Source organism: Botrytis porri (genome assembly GCF_014898465.1).
Source record: "Botrytis porri strain MUCL 3234 chromosome Unknown BPOR_004, whole genome shotgun sequence".
Taxonomy (NCBI): domain Eukaryota; kingdom Fungi; phylum Ascomycota; class Leotiomycetes; order Helotiales; family Sclerotiniaceae; genus Botrytis; species Botrytis porri.
Genome location: NW_024066078.1, coordinates 1917938 through 1934733, shown reverse-complemented (window position 1 = coordinate 1934733; position 16796 = coordinate 1917938). Strand labels below are relative to the sequence as shown.

General features: G+C 31.4%; 5 protein-coding genes across 5 annotated transcripts; 1 reads left to right on the top strand and 4 right to left on the bottom strand.

The window, feature by feature from the left end:
* Positions 1 to 246: 246 nt before the first annotated feature.
* On the top strand, positions 247 to 702 carry EAF01_003507 (uncharacterized protein; the record flags this gene model as incomplete). The annotated part of the gene is made up of 3 exons (XM_038911761.1): positions 247 to 514; positions 563 to 633; positions 688 to 702. 3 exons carry the CDS (start codon positions 247 to 249, stop codon positions 700 to 702), a joined length of 354 nt encoding a protein of 117 aa, XP_038772996.1.
* A 250-nt stretch (positions 703 to 952) lies between these two features.
* On the bottom strand, positions 953 to 2144 carry EAF01_003506 (uncharacterized protein; the record flags this gene model as incomplete). The annotated part of the gene is made up of 3 exons (XM_038911760.1): positions 953 to 1518; positions 1571 to 1968; positions 2023 to 2144. The coding sequence occupies 3 exons, from the start codon at positions 2142 to 2144 to the stop codon at positions 953 to 955; spliced, it is 1086 nt and encodes a 361-aa protein (XP_038772995.1).
* Positions 2145 to 2894: 750 nt separating this feature from the next.
* EAF01_003505 (uncharacterized protein) lies at positions 2895 to 3882 on the bottom strand (the record flags this gene model as incomplete). Its single annotated transcript, XM_038911759.1, has 2 exons — positions 2895 to 3489; positions 3542 to 3882. 2 exons carry the CDS (start codon positions 3880 to 3882, stop codon positions 2895 to 2897), a joined length of 936 nt encoding a protein of 311 aa, XP_038772994.1.
* A 1640-nt stretch (positions 3883 to 5522) lies between these two features.
* EAF01_003504 (uncharacterized protein) lies at positions 5523 to 6644 on the bottom strand (the record flags this gene model as incomplete). Its single annotated transcript, XM_038911758.1, has 1 exon — positions 5523 to 6644. The coding sequence occupies one exon, from the start codon at positions 6642 to 6644 to the stop codon at positions 5523 to 5525; it is 1122 nt and encodes a 373-aa protein (XP_038772993.1).
* A 3-nt stretch (positions 6645 to 6647) lies between these two features.
* Positions 6648 to 7121, bottom strand: EAF01_003503 (uncharacterized protein; the record flags this gene model as incomplete). Its single annotated transcript, XM_038911757.1, has 1 exon — positions 6648 to 7121. The coding sequence occupies one exon, from the start codon at positions 7119 to 7121 to the stop codon at positions 6648 to 6650; it is 474 nt and encodes a 157-aa protein (XP_038772992.1).
* Positions 7122 to 16796: the final 9675 nt, after the last annotated feature.

Below are 16796 nucleotides of genomic sequence, written 5' to 3'. Positions count from 1 at the left end.
TTCATATTCACGAATAAACTCTCTTGAAGAACTGTGCAAGTTACTGTGAGAAAATAAGAACTCAAGGTATGAATACGATCATGATTCTTTTCAATATTCCCATTTCCTTAATCACCACATCACCTCTATAATATCTTGATATCTTCGCTTCGCACTCATCGCCCTCTTTATCCATTCATCAAGACTAACAATGGGTTCCATAATCAGTAAAGCTAAAACATCCAATTCTCATCAAAAACTGAAAAGATGTCTCTCCCATTCACATACCACGCCAATGCTCAAACCGAGTTTAAGCCTCCTCTCATTGCCAACGAGAATGCATTCCTCGGTGATGTGTCAGTATCTACCGACGAAGCTGCACCACTATCAGCTGGTTTCTACAGATTAGAAAAGGGTACACCATTGATCTACGAATACACATATCATGAGATGAAGATTATCGTTGATGGAGAGTTTGATATTAGTGATGAGACTGGACAGAAGGTTCATGCCACCAAGGGCGATGTTTTCTACTGTAAGTTGCCTAGAAATTCTTTGGAAGCTTTAGTCTAATTCGGAGTAGTTCCAAAGGGAAGCAAGATTACTTTCACTACAGAAACTTTCGGGTTGGGATTCTTCGTTGGACAGAGAAAGGTATGCTTCAATAATGAGTCTTTACGTGATTGAATAGGACTGATTATTTGACAGACTGGAACCGCATAAGAACGGGATATCTGTTGATTGGAATTGAATGATGGGATAATGAATTTTGGAGTCTATCTGCTGTTTGTAAATACAACTAGCAATGTCATGAGTTATGATGCAATACTTTACGGTCTCATCTGATACTACTTGACTTTGATATATGGTTCTTTGGCTAGTGCTGAAGACTATAATAGCTTATCACTTTCTGCATTGTTTCATTGGTCGTGTTCTCATTATCATTAAGTACTATAGCATTAATCATGTCTCATCATATGTACGATTGTCCATCAAGTTCAAACACCTGCGTCATGCTATCACCTCTTCGACCATTCCTCACAAACACACCACCATCTAATTCCTTGATACTTATTCTCCCTCTCCCCCACACCATATCTCCCTCCACCTCCCTCGCGCTTCTTCTGCCACTTCGTCTTCCACCCACCACAGGCGTAGCAGCCAATTCCCTCACACTCACTCTTCCTGTCCTCCCCGCAACCGCTCCTGCAATATCTAATTCCCTCAATTCTCCGTGATCATCACACATTTCATGGATTCCGTCAGTTTTTGCAAATGGCTCCATCACTTCGGGAAGATTGCTGAAGAAAAAGTTTGTGGGACTTTCGGCTGTGGGGGTAGTAGATTTTTTCTCTTGCGCTCGTCGGTATTTTCCTATCCAGGTGAGAGTGAAGATCAGGAGGAGGAGGTAGATGAGTACGCCAAGTACGATGCCGATTAAGGCCTTGGGATCGTATTTGGGAAGGGTTTTGGGGGCTGGAGCAATAGAATCGGAGGGGCTGGGAGATGAGATGCCACTGGCGGTGGTGGTAATTGATACTGTAACTCCCACGGTATTAGTTTGACCGAAAAAAAGAGGTGACGAGGAAACCAGATACAGTGAAGATGGATTCTCTTGGGGATGATTCGCTTGAGTATTTAGCATCTGATGATTGAGAATCGATGGTACCAGAAGAGACCGAGTTCGATCCCGAGTTCGATCCCGACTCAGAGGCTGGCGCCTTACTAGCAGTGTTTGTGGACGAATCTGATGCAGATGGGGTGGCAGACTCTAGATTTGATTGCACGTTCGATTTGCTTGTTGTTATTGCAACCGACGAAGTTTGTTCAGAAGTCGGCGCTGGTATTGGAGCAGTCATGGTTGCATCAAATAGAAAGACAGGTGGGCTCGCATGCGCTTGGGATGCACATGTCATATGTGTATAAGTTTGATCTGCGCCGACGAGGAGGAGACTTGATACACAAAAGCTAGCGCTTTTCTGTTTTGCACTAAAGATTTTGTTAGAGACTGCATTTCAAAATGTCTAGCGATCCTAAACATACCAACTCAATGTGTTTACATTAGTTCCTGTTATCCCGCATCCTGTTGAACAAGTTCCAGCGTCGATGCAATAACCACCAACCCACAATCTGTGAGGGTCAACCCGGTTCTGCATAGGCCCCATAGCGAAGCAGTTGTATCAAAGGTACACTCCGAGCCACTGTTCGCAAGTAGGGGCTGATTTGCGTTTCCATTCAGGAAACCACAAGTGGAAAGTGGCGAATGCTGTCGTCCGTCGAGGTTGTAACCCGAGAACTGTAGGGGAGCCAGTTGAGATGATTATTCGAGGAGTAATAATATGTGCGGCACCTGAACCTATGCAATGAAGAAAAGTAGGAAATACAAATCCATCTTCAGATGACAAATTGCATAGACTAAGATGCTATGTCGTCCATTTCGACTAGTGAAAATTACGAAAAGTCCAAGCCGAAGTTGAACTTATTGTAACGAGGGAACCCTCATATTATGATAATTATCATTTACGATAACGGCGGCTACTACTACCACATCAAAGATCAAAAAAGGAGCCCGCAGTTCTGTAACACAGGTGGCGTTTGCTATAGGGCTAGAGGTATTATCGTGGTACCGGCTAGCTGGGTGCTTGGCTGAAATAGTTACCAACGGCCCAGCAGTTGTTACTAATCATGCAGGTCCAAAATCATAAGTCACTACCTTCAAATTGTATTTTAGAACTGGAGCTGGAGAGCCTCTAAATATTGGAATCATTTCGAATTGTCGATCTATCCTTAAATTTCCGAGGCCCGCAATTTATCACACTATTCTACGTCTTATAAGCATCATTTTTTTAATTCTCGCTCATCATATCACATCAAAATCTTAAATTCAAGGCTGGAGCAGAAAATCAATCCTTTCCTCAATAAATGCCTGATAAAGCAGCAGAACTCGCTTTCCTTAATATGTTTGGGTTCCGAATTTCATTGGCACGCCTATCAACTTGTCCACCATGTATCTCAAAGATGTCGCTTCTAAGTGTCGCACCTGGTAACTCGCTGGCTGGCTCATGTTTTACGACTTTTGGGGTAGACGTTTGTCGCCTCTTCGAAAATACGACCACGATGATTGTAAGAAGAATGAGACTAAGACCCCCGAGAGCCCCGCCAATGATAGCACCTACTGGCAAACAGCTTGATGGGTATTCTGTGCTGACTGGGGCTATACCGGTGTTGAATGTGGCTGTTGGATCGTCGGTTATGGTTGATGATGTGATAGCAGGTATGGAAGTTGACATTTTAGGGTTCGTAGCGAATGACGAAGGAGATACAGTTACTGTTCTTTCCAGCGTCGATACGCTTAGCGCCGCTTGTGACGAGGAAGATATCATCTCTGGCAAGGGAGAAGTTATAGTGGGAACCGCAAGCCAAACAGCTGAGCCTGGAGCATTCGCACACGTAATATGTGTATAGGTCTGGTAGTTAGACACCAGAAGTCCGGAAAAACAGTAAGGTTCGCTAGTTGAACAGTTCAGTGTCATCCGATAGCTAGTGCGAAAGCAATACATACCAAGTCGTGGAGATGAGTCCGGAAACTCCGCATCCAGCGGAACATGCTCCTTTATCGAAGCAGTACCCGTATAGTCCACAATCAGCAACGGTAACAGCGTCTGAGCAGAAACCCCATAACATGTTCTGAGTGTCCTTTCCGCAAAAATATCCAGGTGCTGCGGATCGAGGAAACATTGCGTTTCCATTTGCGTACCCACATGTCTCTCCAGAAGTGGTTACTTGGCGTCTCTCCTGTATAATTGGTAATTCAGGTGGAGTAGTAGTTGGAATAGATAATGGTGATACGACGAGCGAGGCATTGATACCATTAATCAAAGTCCAAAAGACTAGCCAAATCATTTTTGTCTATTGATTTTTGGCCGCCAGGGAGTGCAATCGAAGCCCAGAAGTTAAGATACCTACTAAAAATAGAAAAAGAAGCATAGGGATAAGTCCTGCTTCTACACACATGAAAAGAGAATGTTCGCATTCATGCGGGAACCCGTTGATGTTACCTTTGAAACGTCTTTTGATCACGTTTCGTGTAGTGTAATGTGGAATGCTTACTTCCGTACTTAGGAACAACGGATTGCTGACTTTGTGTAAGATACTTGAGGCTTCCGGAAGTTAACATCCAAATCAAGTAAGTGTAAGCATTGTCGATTTTGGAAAAATGAGATCGTCATGGTATCGAATTCTCTTCTTTACTTGCAGAAGCTATCGTACATGAAACAGGAATATTTTCACAATCATGGTCGGAGAAAATCCTTAATCGAAGTAACCATCTCCTGGCGCCCACCACGTAACTATTTTTTCGGTTCCAATCTACCAAGACAATTTCGTTATAGAAACTTACGTTGGGAGGAGATTCATTGATTAGTGGAAATTGGGAGATAGAAATCGCCATGGGGTTTCAACCATAATCTTGTGTTGATTTGATGGCGCTTGAGAGCGGTACACATGGCTTTGGAGCTGTAGCCGCCTTTCTATGCAATGCGTTAAAATTCTATCACGCATCCTCGGTATGTTCAGCGTCAATCATGAGTGATTTTCAATACAACTATAAATATCAGGATGGATTTATTGATGTTCCTGCGCTATCATCTCCAGTTTTATACTAGTACATTGCTTCTCAAGCCGTCGCGATTTATTGCCATAATTGTTGTCTTCATCGTCGTTCTCAACTTTTGCCTGATTGCATGTCGATAGTTTGTTCGATCGAGTGCGAGTTGACATTTAGATAGTATTTCTTAGGGTCTTGAGATGTTGTATTAGCTGCTATTGAAGGTTTAGCTTGGTATTAGTTACTCCTCTTCCTGGAACTGGAATGTATACTTGGAGTAGACAAACACCATATAAACCTGCGGCGCTATGAAGACTGACCAGAGGGTTTAGTCGTAGAGGGTATGTATGTATTGGTAAAAAGTTATGTACTATTGTCCATCCATATACATTGTGGCTACTGTGCGATTTCCCTCAATGCTGTGCAACTGGCTCACTCGTAAATGTAAAAGTTTTGGAACCTACTTACCGCACATGTTTTTTCGGCTAAAACCTTCGTTTATTTATCATAATATAAAATGAAATACTTTTATATTATAAAAGATTTCAAGTCATTGAATTACTAATAAAAAAAGGTAATTCATTTTTAGATATTTTCATAAAAGTTTTTATAAAGGATTGAAATTGAAATTCTTGAGAATTTTAAAAAAATTATTTATTTTGTGTGGGAAAAACATTACAAATTGAAAATTCTAACCTTTTTTAATTAAAAGCTTATATTAATCTTCAAAAAAAAAAATGTTCAAAAATAAAGTGTGTATTTTTTCATACTTTAATATACTCAAACTATTGATCTTAAATTTTTTAATTCAATATATGATCAACTGAAATAGTAATTTTATATTTTAAGTCAACTACCCCACTTTCCGACCACCCCCTGTTTCCGACCACCTAAAAAATTCATATTATCTACACTTAAAACTTTAATAACTCAATAACTATTGAACTTCAATGAAATCGCCTGTAGAATCACTTTCTATAGCACTAGAGCTATCATCTACCTCATCTTCACGATCTCCAGCTTCAATTTGTGTACGCCTTATAGCTCTAATCCCTGCGAACTTCGAATTTGGAGATACCACAACCTTTCGCCTTTTTCTAGGTAATGCTTCATCTAATTGATATTCTAGCTTTCTAATCTTATTCTCTGCCTCTAAGAGTTCATAATCCTTAGCATCGAATCCTTTTATAATCTTGCGAAATAGTAATCTTCGTGTTGGCAAATCGATCTCCTTCTCTTGAATCATTATATCTCTATATTTTCTGATATCGGCTCCTTTTTGAGGGGTTTTCCATTGAATAAACGATGAATATATATTCCATTGAAGAATAGGATCATCATCAGATTCAGGATTAAGTGATAAAACCTCTCTATTGCTATTTTCAAGCAAAAGTCGACTCATAAGAGGTTTAGCCATATTTTTGGGCCAAAGACCACTAGCTTGCCACCCAGACTTGATATTTTGAATAGTTAAACCTTCTATTCTAGCCTTCTGATAGCAAGAAAGGAAATTGCGCTTTCCAATTGGTGAGGAATCGGATAATAGACTTAATTTATTAAGTTCGATTCGATATGCACTTTTTAGGGGTGAGAACACAGATAAATCGAGTGGTTGTAGTACGTGTGACGTATGTGGTGGGAGAAGTAAGAGATATACGTTGTTATTAAAGCATTCTAACATAAATGCTGTAGTTTCATGGCTTCCGTGTCCGTCCAAAATGAGGAGTCTTGAATTTTCCGGCTGAATAGGGGTAGTTTGAGGGATATAGATCTTTTTCAGCCATTCTAAAGCTGTAGCATCTGTAGTCCATCCATTTTCTGTAGCGGTAAAGTTCCAACCCTTGAATAGAGTCAAATCTGTTGGAAACCATTGTTGTTGAACTGATTTTCCCTTATATATTACAAGGGGAGTAATGCTTTTTCCATTGGCTGAAATGCATTCTATAAAAGAGGTCCAAATTCGAGATCCAGGTTGCTTTTTTTGAATAAATCTTCGATCAGTGCTTCCTACTACTAGTCCGTTAAGACCCTGACCCTCCATTATACCTGCTTCATCCATATTCTATCTGTTGGCCGGCTTAATAGCCTTGATTTCAGGGATTGCGAGGTTCCGGAACCACTTCTTAATAATATCAGATGTAGCACCTGAAACTCGTGCAGAATCGATTTGATGTTGCTTCTTAGTTCCAATATTAGGATGCCTTCGAAAAAAGCTATGTATCCATTTCTTTCCAAGTGAGGGATCCTCCCCTCGTACAATAAGGAGGTGCTCTGCCATCTCTCTGATTTGACGATGTGTAGGGCTAGTACCAAGAGCTTCCTGTACTAATATCCATTCTGCTAGTCGATTCTCCTGAATTGGAGATAACTTTTGAAGTATTTGGGCGCCTTTTTGATGCGAAACTCCACCATATATTCGATCGTGAAGTGTGGTACGTGGAACACCATAATCCAAGCTAGCTCTTCGTATGCTTGCTCCATTTGTAATCGCTCTAAGAGCCTCTGCGATATCTTCTTCGGTATATCTATTCTTCATATCACAATTATAATAATATCAAAATTTCAAATCAATTGATTAAAGCATTGTTGAGTTATTCAAAGTATAAATTTTATAATTACTCAAAGCGGTGTGGTTTTTGAGGTGGTCGAAAAGAGGGGGTGGTCGGAAAGTGGGGTAGTTGACTTAGTTAATAACGTAACGTATGGGGAACTCGGACATATGGGGAACTCGGACACTTTTTCAATTATTCTACACGCGATCTTGTTCTACGAGCCACACAATCCTCCAATTCCAATTCCGAATCACTTGAACTATTCTCTAGCTCTTCTTCTTCAATCTCTTCTTCTGATTCTTCAATTGGGCGTTTGCGTGGCCGTCCTCGTGGCTTTTTCTCCTTCGGTTTTTCCTCCGCCTCACGTACCATTTTCAATACTTCCTTAGTACTAAAGACAAATTGACCTTGTAATTTGACTCTTTTGCCTTTAGTTCTTTTCTTTCGAGTCTCAATTACCTCCTGAGCATCAGAGAGCTGTTTCCGAAGTAGGGCTATCTCAGCATTTTGAGATTCTACAAGCCTAGTCATTCTCTTGGCATATCGACGAGTTGGCGATGCAGGAGAACCACTGCTTGCTAGAGCTGTATTAAAGATCTGATTTGCTTGCCTTAGTTCTGTTCCATCTGGAGGAGAACTCCTGAGTATAGACAAGTCTAGGTCTTGATTGGGGGTTCTCATTTGTGGAGTAGAAGGTTGCTGGGAGGAGTTAAATGGTAATGAATCGAGTACTTTTCGTGGGGCAAAAGGTACTAAACCAGCTCCTCTCCAGCCAGCTTTAATATTAGAAGAATTCAATGCTTTTTTTCTAATATTTTGAAAGAGTTCTACCCATTCAGCTCTTTGGATTCGCTTTACACCAGCTCGAGAATATCGATCGACCTCTAAAGCATGATATCGTTTCATTGGCCCATACACCGCAATATCAAGTGGCTGAAGCAAGTGAGAGCAATGAGGAGGTAATATAAGTAAATCAATATCATTATCTATACAGAAAGCAATAAAGCTACCTGTAATATGGCTTGAATGGCCATCCATGATCAAAAGTCGAGGTCGGTCACCTGACACTTTCTTGGATTCTGGTTCGAAAACCCTTTTTAATTATTCTAATCCATGGCTATTTGAGGTCCATCCATTTGTACTAGTAGAGAACTGCCAGCTTTGAGGTGTGTCCTTTGGAATCCATGCAGAATTCGTATTCTGAGCCTTGAAAATGACCATAGGTGATAGAGCATTTCCAGCTGCATTGACACATTCAAATGCAGTTATCCATTCTTGCTTGCCAGCTGTAACTTTCCAATTCGATTTCTGAGTAGAATCGACTATAATGCGCGTACTTTGAGTACTTCCAACTCCAAATCCGGTTTCATCCATATTATACATATCATCTAATTCATACTTTCGCTCAATGAGACGCGTGCGAAACGCGTCAAACCAAGCCTGAATATTCTCCGGAGTTGCTTCTTTAGTCCGATTAGACTCTAATTGACGTGAATAGCATGTTTTAAGTTCTGGATGTCGTTTTTGGAATCTATAGATCCATTCGTGGCCTATAGGTGGAATTTCTGTCGAGGTAGGATTTCGAGATGATGCGACCCGAACGCGTCGAAGACGAATTTCGTCGGCCATTTCCTTCACCAACATAGGTGTAGCAGGGAATCCAGTGATGGTAAGTCGTGAAATCCATCGTACAAGAGTATTTTCTTCTGCGTTTGAAAGAATTTGAGCCATTTCGTGGGTTTGGGAACGTGTTTTCTTCCCAGCCAGCCTATCAGCTAGGGTAGACTTAGGGACTTCAAAATGCTCTGCAGCCTTTCTAATTGATTTAAATTCTTTCAATTGAAGTGAAATTATAGCCTTTTGAAGCTTCTCTTCAATTTGAGCAGATGTAGAAGGTGATTGGGTATGCATAATAAAAGTTATTGCGGTTTCAAGTTGGTGATGGGCTAAAAGTGTCCGAGTTCCCCATATGTCCGAGTTCCCCATACGTTACGTTATTATAATATATTATTATTATTTTCGATATACTCAATTAATAAGAATCTAATACTTTAAAAATAAAATATTACTTTCATTACAATTATTAAATAAATAAAGTTCAGATTCTTTAAGAATTATAATAGTTTACTTATAATAAATACTATATCCACTTGAATTACAATAATAAAATAAAGAATAAATTCAATTAATTCTTAAAACCTTTTAATATCCTTTTCAAGTGATTGTTCTTTGTATTGAAACAAATTGTAATAAAGTAAAAATATTAATAAGCACTTTTCTTTTGTAAAATTGAATTTCTTTATGATCTTTTTAATATAAATATTATAAATAAATCATAGCTTTTTCAGTTTTCTATTCCTTATTATTTATATTTTTAAAAGTTATTTAATATTGTTCAATTCCTTTAATACATAATAATACCTAAGTTCAATTATTATCTAATGGACTTTTTCTTTATCTCTTTTTATATATACTATAAGATAATTATCTATAAAGAATAATAATCTTATTATCCTATTTTTAATATAATAAATATATAAATCTTTTTTGTTATCTTTTAAACCTAAGCATTTTAATTTTAATATAAATTCTTTATATCAGAGTGCTACAAAGTCTTTAAGATTATAAAGAATTTAATTTACCTTTATAGTTATATTTAATTACCTGAAACTATTTGATAAAAAGTAAACAATAGATTTAAAAATATTTAGTTTGAATATGTTTATATATACATTTGTTATATTAAATTACTTCACTTCCAAGTCTTCCTATACTACAAGCATTATTATTATCCGAAATAATGCTGTTACTAAGATAGTAGTAAAGATAATCTCAATAGTTAAAGTATCTTACAAATTCCTATGTATTATTAATCTAGTCTTGTATTTTTTTAAGTAATTGTCTAAGTCTGATTTATAATTATATATTTATTTCAGGGATAATAAGTATATTCAAGTTTTAAATCTTTTAATAACTTTTCAATAGTTTATATTTTCGAGTCTTTAGATTTCTAATTCTATTATATACTTGAAATATAGTTTGAAAATATGTTTTTCTAAATCTATATATTTTATTGGCTCTTTTGATAATAATATTATATATATATATGAGATTAGTAAAGCTTTATTCAGATTCAAAAAGTCTCCTTTCAGTATCAAAGTAAAAGCAATTAATAGTTTAGAATTAGATACTCTAAATATAATATCTAATCTTCTTTTTTTAAATTATTATATAAACACAATAATAATTATATATATAATTATTGGTATTTTATCTTTCAAATTAATATTATTTTTAAGTATTTGTTCAAACTAATTGTTACGGGAGCTGCCTCTAGGTTCACGTGGAAGTGTTTAGAGATCTCTCGAAATGGTTTAGACTAGACTTCAAGTAGGAATTCAATAAGGTTGTAACTGGTTGCAATTCTTGTAATTATAATAATGAAACTAATGATTGTTCTTAAGCACGAAGCTTTACATTATAATGAAACTCATTCCCTATATAAACCTTTATACTAAAATCGATCAATAAGTTGATTAACTTTTGATTATATAATACTTGTTCTATGATTCCTATTATCCTAACTTGTCTTTTTGTTTTAGGGCTAATTCCCTAGGATATTATTAATCCTAATAAAGCCTTTCTTGCTTACTGTATTCTGTCTATCCTAGGACCTACTATCCTAAGAACTATGTTCTAGGTTTCTAGAGTATCCTATAACTAATACTATATACATGCCTAAGGCGTCTCTTGGGTGCCTAGTGTCCCCCAATATATTGTAGCTAAATCACTGAGGCCTATAATACCATTATAGCCTACAAGTCAGTGATTCTACAGCCTGTTACTAATCCGTTGTAACACTAATTAAATATGATAATACTATTGAAAAATGCGAAAAAGAATAATATTTTATTCTTATTTAATTATTATAAAAGTGATTTTATATAAAAGTTTCCTTTATTAATTGTATCAAATTAGTTAATAAACTTATCCTTTTTTATTCCAATATCTAAGGATTTTGGATTTAAAATGATTCTAATTCTTTTATTAAAAGTTATATCAAAAATAAAATTGACTAATAGATTAACCCTTTTTCCTTTATAGTTTTTTATATAGTTTTGATTTTTGATCTTTCTTTAATAATAGTTTAAGCTTTAATCCAGGCCCTTTTAGCTAATTATATTAATTACAACACTGTAATTCTAAGTTTCCTTATACAAATAACTAATTTATAATACTTATTTTCTAATTTTAAACTTTTATTATAAAATAAAAATATAATTGGGTTATAAACTATTAATAATAACTCTATAATTAAACATATAGGAATGTTTATATAATCAAAGGTTTATTTTTCCTCCTTTAAATTCTTTTTATTATTTTAAATTATTGGAAGTTTGTATTTTAGTGATTATAAAATAATCCTTTTTGTTATAGACTTTTTTTAATTAATACTAATCAAACCTAAAATATATTCGAATATTATTAATCCTATTGAAAATACTTGTACCTTATTTACCCCCAAGTTTAGGTTTTTATTAGAGATAAACTTTTTAATAAATAAAGTACTTTTCGTTTTCAAATTCATTAATCTTTTATCTAAATTATTAAAGATTAATTCATTTTTATATTCCATTATAAAAAATTGCTCCTTAATTTTGTTACTCTTTAATAATTCAATAATATATTTTATAATATCGATACCTATTTTATTATTAAGGTTTCTAATTAATAAAAATTTTTTTTTGTCAAATATTATATTTTTTGTTATAATAATTTATTTGAGTTGTAATATTTAAATATAATATATATTCTTATTTATATATTTAACAAAATACTTAATAAATTTTTACAAACGAATTTTGAAGTCTTTTATATATCTTTCGGCTTTTTTATCCTTAAAAAATGAATATGCTTTGTATTTGTATATATAAATTCTATTCTAATCTAATTGTAGATTAAAAATGATTTTCTAAATAATTACTAAATCATAATACCTGAAGTATTTATAAAACTATAAATCCAATTTTTCATTCAAAGATTTTCAATCTAATACTTTTAAAGAATTAATATTATATAAATAAATTATTACTAATACACTTTTTAATTAAAGATCTAAAGAAAGATCAGTTTTCTTTTACATTATAATCACCTTAACATATACTTCTTATCCTATTTTCTTAATATTACCATTTGACTTATAAGTATAAATAAAAATAAGTTTAAAATCTATACCTTATTTTTATACTTATTTCTAATATTCTATTTCCCTATTAATATTTATAATTGAAGTATTATTATTATAATGTAAAATATAGATTAATAATCTATATTATCTTTTTACAAAAGCATTAAAGTTTCAAATAATTCTGTAAATATATATAAGAATCTTTCATAATAAAAGAAAAAAAAAGATTTTCTTATTAAATTCGTTTTTAATTAATAATAATCAAAATAACTCATTATAGCCAACTTCGAAATCAAAAAGATTCTAAGATACCTTTTAAAAGGATCTAGTTAATGATTATAAACTTAATTAATGAAATATTATTTGTTTTATATAAACTATTAAACAATATGTATATTTAATACAAGATATTCTTATAATCTTAACATTTTTTATTAAATAAATTAAATATTTTAATACTTTTTAATTCAAATAATCTATATGTTTATACTAAAGATTATTTGAATTACTTTTTAGTTTGAAGTATTCTTCTCTTTATTGTTTGAATTATTTCAACACTTTTTTTATAATTGTTAAGTATATTAGAGTATTAATTAAATTATTTAGAATATATAGAAAAAGCAAATAAAAATATAAAAACTTATATTCAAAAAAGATAATTGTAAATTTACATTCCAACTTTTTAACAACCTTACTTTTTTCAAATATCTTACCTTTTTTTAATATATAATCCAAATTATAATATCAAATTCTCGTTTTATTAAGAGTTATCTTAAAAATGATATTGATATTAAAGTTATAAATATAAACAATATTCTTAGGAGTCAAGTTTCTTATATTTGATTCTATATTATCTCTAAAACAATTTTTAATTATTTTTATACTATAATTTTCAATCAAAAAGAATAAGAATCCGATATAGATTTTCCTTCCATCCTTAATCTTTTGATATGATTTTTTTATAAATAAATCCTTATCATTTATAATATACATTATACTATAATTATCCATTAGAATAAATATTAATAATAATGTTACAACGGATTAGTAACAGGCTGTAGAATCACTGACTTATAGGCTATAATGGTATTATAGGCCTCAGTGATTCAGCTGCAGTATACCGGGGGACACTAGGCACCCAAGGAAAGCCTCAGGCATGTATATAGTATTAGTTATAGAATACACTGAATCATAGGACATGGTTCCTAGGACAGTAGGGTCCTAAGAAGAATAAGCAATACAGGACACAGTAAGCAAGAGAGGTCTTGCTAGGATTAGTAAGCTCCCAAGGGATTAGCCCTAGGACAGGAAATAAGACAGGACGACAAGACTCACGGGACTAGTATCACGTGATGGACCATCCCATCAGTCCCACCGATTATTATCAATGGGATCAGTGGGATCCCACTACGCCCACTACTCTCAGTGAGTGGGATCGATGGGATCGCAGAGTGCAAAGGTCTATATAAGGGAAAGGGTTTCCTTACATGTAGAGCTTGGTGCTCAAGAACAATCATTAGTTTCATTACTATAGTTACGAGAATTGCAACCAGTTACAACCTTATTGAATTCCTACTTGAAGTCTAGTCTAAACCACCTCGAGAGATCTCTAGACACTTCCACGTGACCCTAGAGGCAGCTCCCGTAACAATTTTAAAGTAAACTTCAATTTACTCCTGATATTATTTGATTATTAATATACAAGTATACTTGATATTATCAATAATCTTAATATATTTAAGATATATCAATTCTTATATTTCGTTATCAAATAATTACAATTCTTTTTAAAATATCATAACAAATACTTTTATATAATATAATTCGTTATTAATAATAAATATATTCTATACCCTTATCAAGATAATAATTAATATTAATTCAATAATTTATATTTTGATTATATTATATTCTTTTTTATGTCAAGCCTATTTTTCAAATTTGATTTTATATATTTGAAAATTATTATTCTATAAGGATTAAAGTTATTTTTATTTTTCTAAATATTTTTAAAATGAAATAGTATTCATATTGTTTATAATCTTCTTAATAATAATATCATTTTGTTTAATAAATTTAATAATAAATAATTTCGATTAAGGTATGATTACGAATAATTTTAATTAAATAGGTTTTAAAAAAAGATTAGTTTTATTATTATCTTTATTAGGCTCAATATATTTCCAAATTTTAGAAGTTTTATTCTTTCTTTTTAGTTATTTATATCATTCAACTTATTTAATATAATTATCTAGAAAAATGTTTTTATGGTTTTTTTTGTTATTAAGAAAAGTAACTAGCTTAACTTTCATTATAAAGATTCAGGTTTGAAAAGAATTTTGTAAGAAATTAGCAAAGTTATATTATAAAAAGAAAGTAAGTGATAAGAAATAATTATAAGAAAATAAAAGTATAATATATATATTCTAGTTTTACAAGTTTGTATAAGTTATTTAAAAATCTCTTGAAAAAATATCCTATAATTCAAATGCTTATTACACTCATAATTAAAATGAATTATATAATATTATAAAAAGAATTGAATTATATTCATTGTTCTTATTGTTTATTATTTAAAGGGTAATATATATAGGGATTTTGAGTATCTATAAGGTTCTTACCGGGCCCGAAAAGGCCCGGTTTCTTATTATGTTATATGATATATTATATAAGCGTGACCTTCGGCCCCGGCCGAGATTCCCCCGGAACCCCACATTCTTCACAATAATATATTCATATTATATTCATTCATTATAATTCAAACTGAATATTATTATATTAGGGGTTATAATAATATATTAATTATATATATTATAAATGTAGTAATCGAATAAGTATTAAATAAATTGAATTCTATTAAATTATAATATCTTGAATTAAATATAAAGATTTCTTTTCAAATTCTAATTAAAAAAAATTAAATCTTTTATAACAAATTAAACTTATATTGATTTTAATAGTAATTTGCCATATCTATTTTAACTAAAATATACTAAATACTATACTTAACAGCTATAAGATTGGTTTTCTTTTATTATTCTTCCCAATTATATTAAAGCTTATTATTAATAAGGTTAATACAAATTATAGAAAATAAATCCTTTAAAATTAGTTAAATAGAATAAAATAAATAAGAAACTTATATTATTTTATTATTAAAAATCAAATTATTAAATATTAAGGTTTTAAAAATGTTATTTATTTTTACAAATAGGGTTATATTATTCAAAATATTATCTATAATTATTATATAAACTCTTTCAATAATATCAAACTTTCATAAAATATTTAGAAGAATATCTTTAAGGTATTGATTAATATAAGATTTATAAATAGGTTTAAAATTAATAAGAATATATTTCATATTTTAATCTTGATTAATAAAGTAATAATTGATATTTATAAATGAATTTCTTATTAGACTTAACTAGTAATTTAAAGTAATTATATATTTTAAATGATTAGAAAGGTAAATTAAAATAATAGACTCAAAAAAAAGAATACATTCATTAAAACGATTTCAAAGCATTATTATTAAAGGTAATAGAAAAAGTAGATTCTGTATTAAGCATAAAGCTCTTTATTAAGAGTTTTCTATAGCTTGAAAAGGAGCTTTTAAAGAAATAATAATAGAAAGTATTTAATTATTAAATTCTTCTTTTATTAAAGCTTTTGATAAATATTATTAATTAAATTAATATTTACATTAATTTTTATATTAATTAGAATAATTTATTTCAAATAATAAAAAGCTTTATATAAAACCTACAACCCTTTTATATATCTTAGATTTTAAATAATTAATCAAAGATATAGTTCCTATATTCTTACCTCAAACATTAAAATGAATAAGTATATTCTCATAAATTCGATAAATTATATCAGATTATTTATTTAAGATTCTAGCCCCTTACTAAAAAGACTTTTATATTCACGCTCTTTTATTCTTCTTCCAATTAATCATTTTATATAAATTAATATTATTTAAAGCTTTGAATTTATATTATAATAATTATCATTATTATTGTAAAAACAATTGTTTAATATTCAATTTGAAAATAAAATAAGCTTAATTAAAATTTATAATTGAAAGGAATAAAGTAAAAACTTTTATTGAAATATTTTCCTTAATAGAAAAATCATTTTGAAAATTAATACTACAAAGATTACTAATTAACTTTAGATTTAAAGTAATTATTTTAAATAAAGAATAATAAAGGTGTATATTGCTATAGCTTTATTTATCGATATAGTAAGAATTGATATGATTAATATTGAGATTAGTAAGCTATTTATATATCAAATTTAAAGAATAGCTTTGTATTAATTATTAAATAAAACTTATTATATATAAAATTGATATGTTGATAATCTTAAGGAATAGAATCTTTAAAATACATTAATAAAAACAATATACCTTTATATAACTCCTTGTTACGGGAGCTGCCTCTAGGATCATGTAAAAATGTCT